At 47.7% G+C, this 1,756-nt stretch overlaps 1 protein-coding gene across 1 annotated transcript; it reads right to left on the minus strand.

Annotated features, from left to right (window-relative positions):
- Positions 1-792: 792 nt before the first annotated feature.
- LOC124646511 (Bowman-Birk type proteinase inhibitor B5-like) lies at positions 793-1,538 on the minus strand. Its single transcript, XM_047186617.1, has 2 exons — positions 1,363-1,538; positions 793-1,228 (listed from the first exon to the last, which is right to left on the minus strand). The coding sequence occupies exons 1-2, from the start codon at positions 1,436-1,438 to the stop codon at positions 1,041-1,043; spliced, it is 264 nt and encodes an 87-aa protein (XP_047042573.1). The 5' UTR covers positions 1,439-1,538; the 3' UTR covers positions 793-1,040.
- Positions 1,539-1,756: the final 218 nt, after the last annotated feature.

Here is a 1,756-nt window from a genome sequence, read left to right on the forward strand (position 1 = left end):
GGACATGGTGGTTGGAGTATAATGTGTTTCGACATATGACATGGACTTGTCTAGAGGGGACAGATCACTACTAATGGCGGGTCCTCCTCTTCACGTGGCAGTGCTGACGCGACAACGATGGAGGGACCTGCTGCTGTTTGTTCACACATAGAGCCATCAGGGCAATCATAAGGAAAGGACACACAATCACGAACAAAGTCGAGTTTTTCAAGCTTGATCTACTGTGATGTGAGCACCTAAGTAGCACGGTGTTCCCAACTTCCCCTGTGTCCATCTATGTTGTGGGATTTACAAAGTTTTTTACTCAAACTGTTACTGAGTATACATCATAGAGAGATCGAACATATTTGCATACTAGCGACCGGCAAAACAAGATCTCACGAGATGCTTATCCAGGCAACGTGTGTGATGACTGATGCGTGCATATCATAAGTTGCTGTCGGTGCTACATTTCAATTACAGACTTCGTACGGTGCTCGGCTCAGACACAGTTACTACTAGTGTGGCGCTAGCTCGTGATCCACGAGAAGCTTTGCCAGCTAGCAAAACTATTCAGCTGTGTACGGACACAAATCGGTATCTACAGGTACCCATACTTGTGGGTAAAATTACCTCCCTTAACGGTTGCTATACTTCACTGACATCGACCGTGACAAGCGTGCATAGCTTGAGCACGTCGGTTTGAACTTTGAAGACCCGGCCCGCTGGCAGTGGGTAAATGGAGTAGTAGAGGCTAATCGATCGACTTTAACAGAGGGGTCAAATTGGGCATATATAACAAAAATATAGTACTGCATGCACAAGTGATATGGTATTTATTTTGATTGAGCAGAGATGCATAAATGGGTACATGCATGTGTTTATTCAGTGAGCAACAACTCGAGAAAAAGATGAATAACAAGCGTGACGACTAATGACTACATCAACAACGGCGTGTTATTGTTGCAAGCACAAGCTCGACGGTTCTGCTCATCTAATCTCAGCTCAGCTTTTATTTTTAGGGGAACATCTCACGATAGTAGTATAGATAAGAACGATCACTACTTGTTGCAGGGCGGGCATGGCGTGCCGTCGTCGCCGCGCGCGTCCGCGCACCGGAACGTCATCGGAGGGGTCGCCTGCACCACGCGGCAGTTCACGCAGCCTTCGCGGCACTGGGGACCTGCGTCGTCACAGACTACCGCCCCGGAGAAGAACCTGCAGTTGTCGCAGCACTTGGGGAATTGGGCTGCTCGCAGGAAATAAGCGTGGAATCAGATCAGTCAATCGTCACTGGTAAGTGGTAACCATAGGGCGATCGTACGTACTTTGTAGCGGAACAGAGATGATTAAGACGGCGATAACCATCGGCTAGCTACGTACCGTTCACGTGGGAGAGGATTCCCATGACCAGGACGGCCTGGAGAACAAGGATCGCCACGAGCTTGGTGTTCTTCATCGTTGCTTCTAAACAACTTCTCGAGCAAAGCTTCTCGCTAGTCTCCTATATATACTGGTAGACTGCTGATGGTTTCTTCTGTGGTTGTTGCTGGCCAAAGCTACAATCGACTCTATTTATAGATGTCGATTCTGAAAAACCATGGAGATTTGTTGCGTCAGAGGCCAATTGTTATTGTGGTGGGTGTATGCTCGGGATAATCTTGTTTGACTCCTGGCTAACATGGACATGTTTTCCTTGGAGGCGGCTTGGACTTTTAGGCTTGCATCTCTATCTTCCATGTCCAGCACATCAGCGCCTCTATTTTCTCCTGATTAT

Source organism: Lolium rigidum, chromosome 4 (assembly GCF_022539505.1).
Source record: "Lolium rigidum isolate FL_2022 chromosome 4, APGP_CSIRO_Lrig_0.1, whole genome shotgun sequence".
NCBI classification, from domain to species: Eukaryota; Viridiplantae; Streptophyta; class Magnoliopsida; order Poales; family Poaceae; genus Lolium; species Lolium rigidum.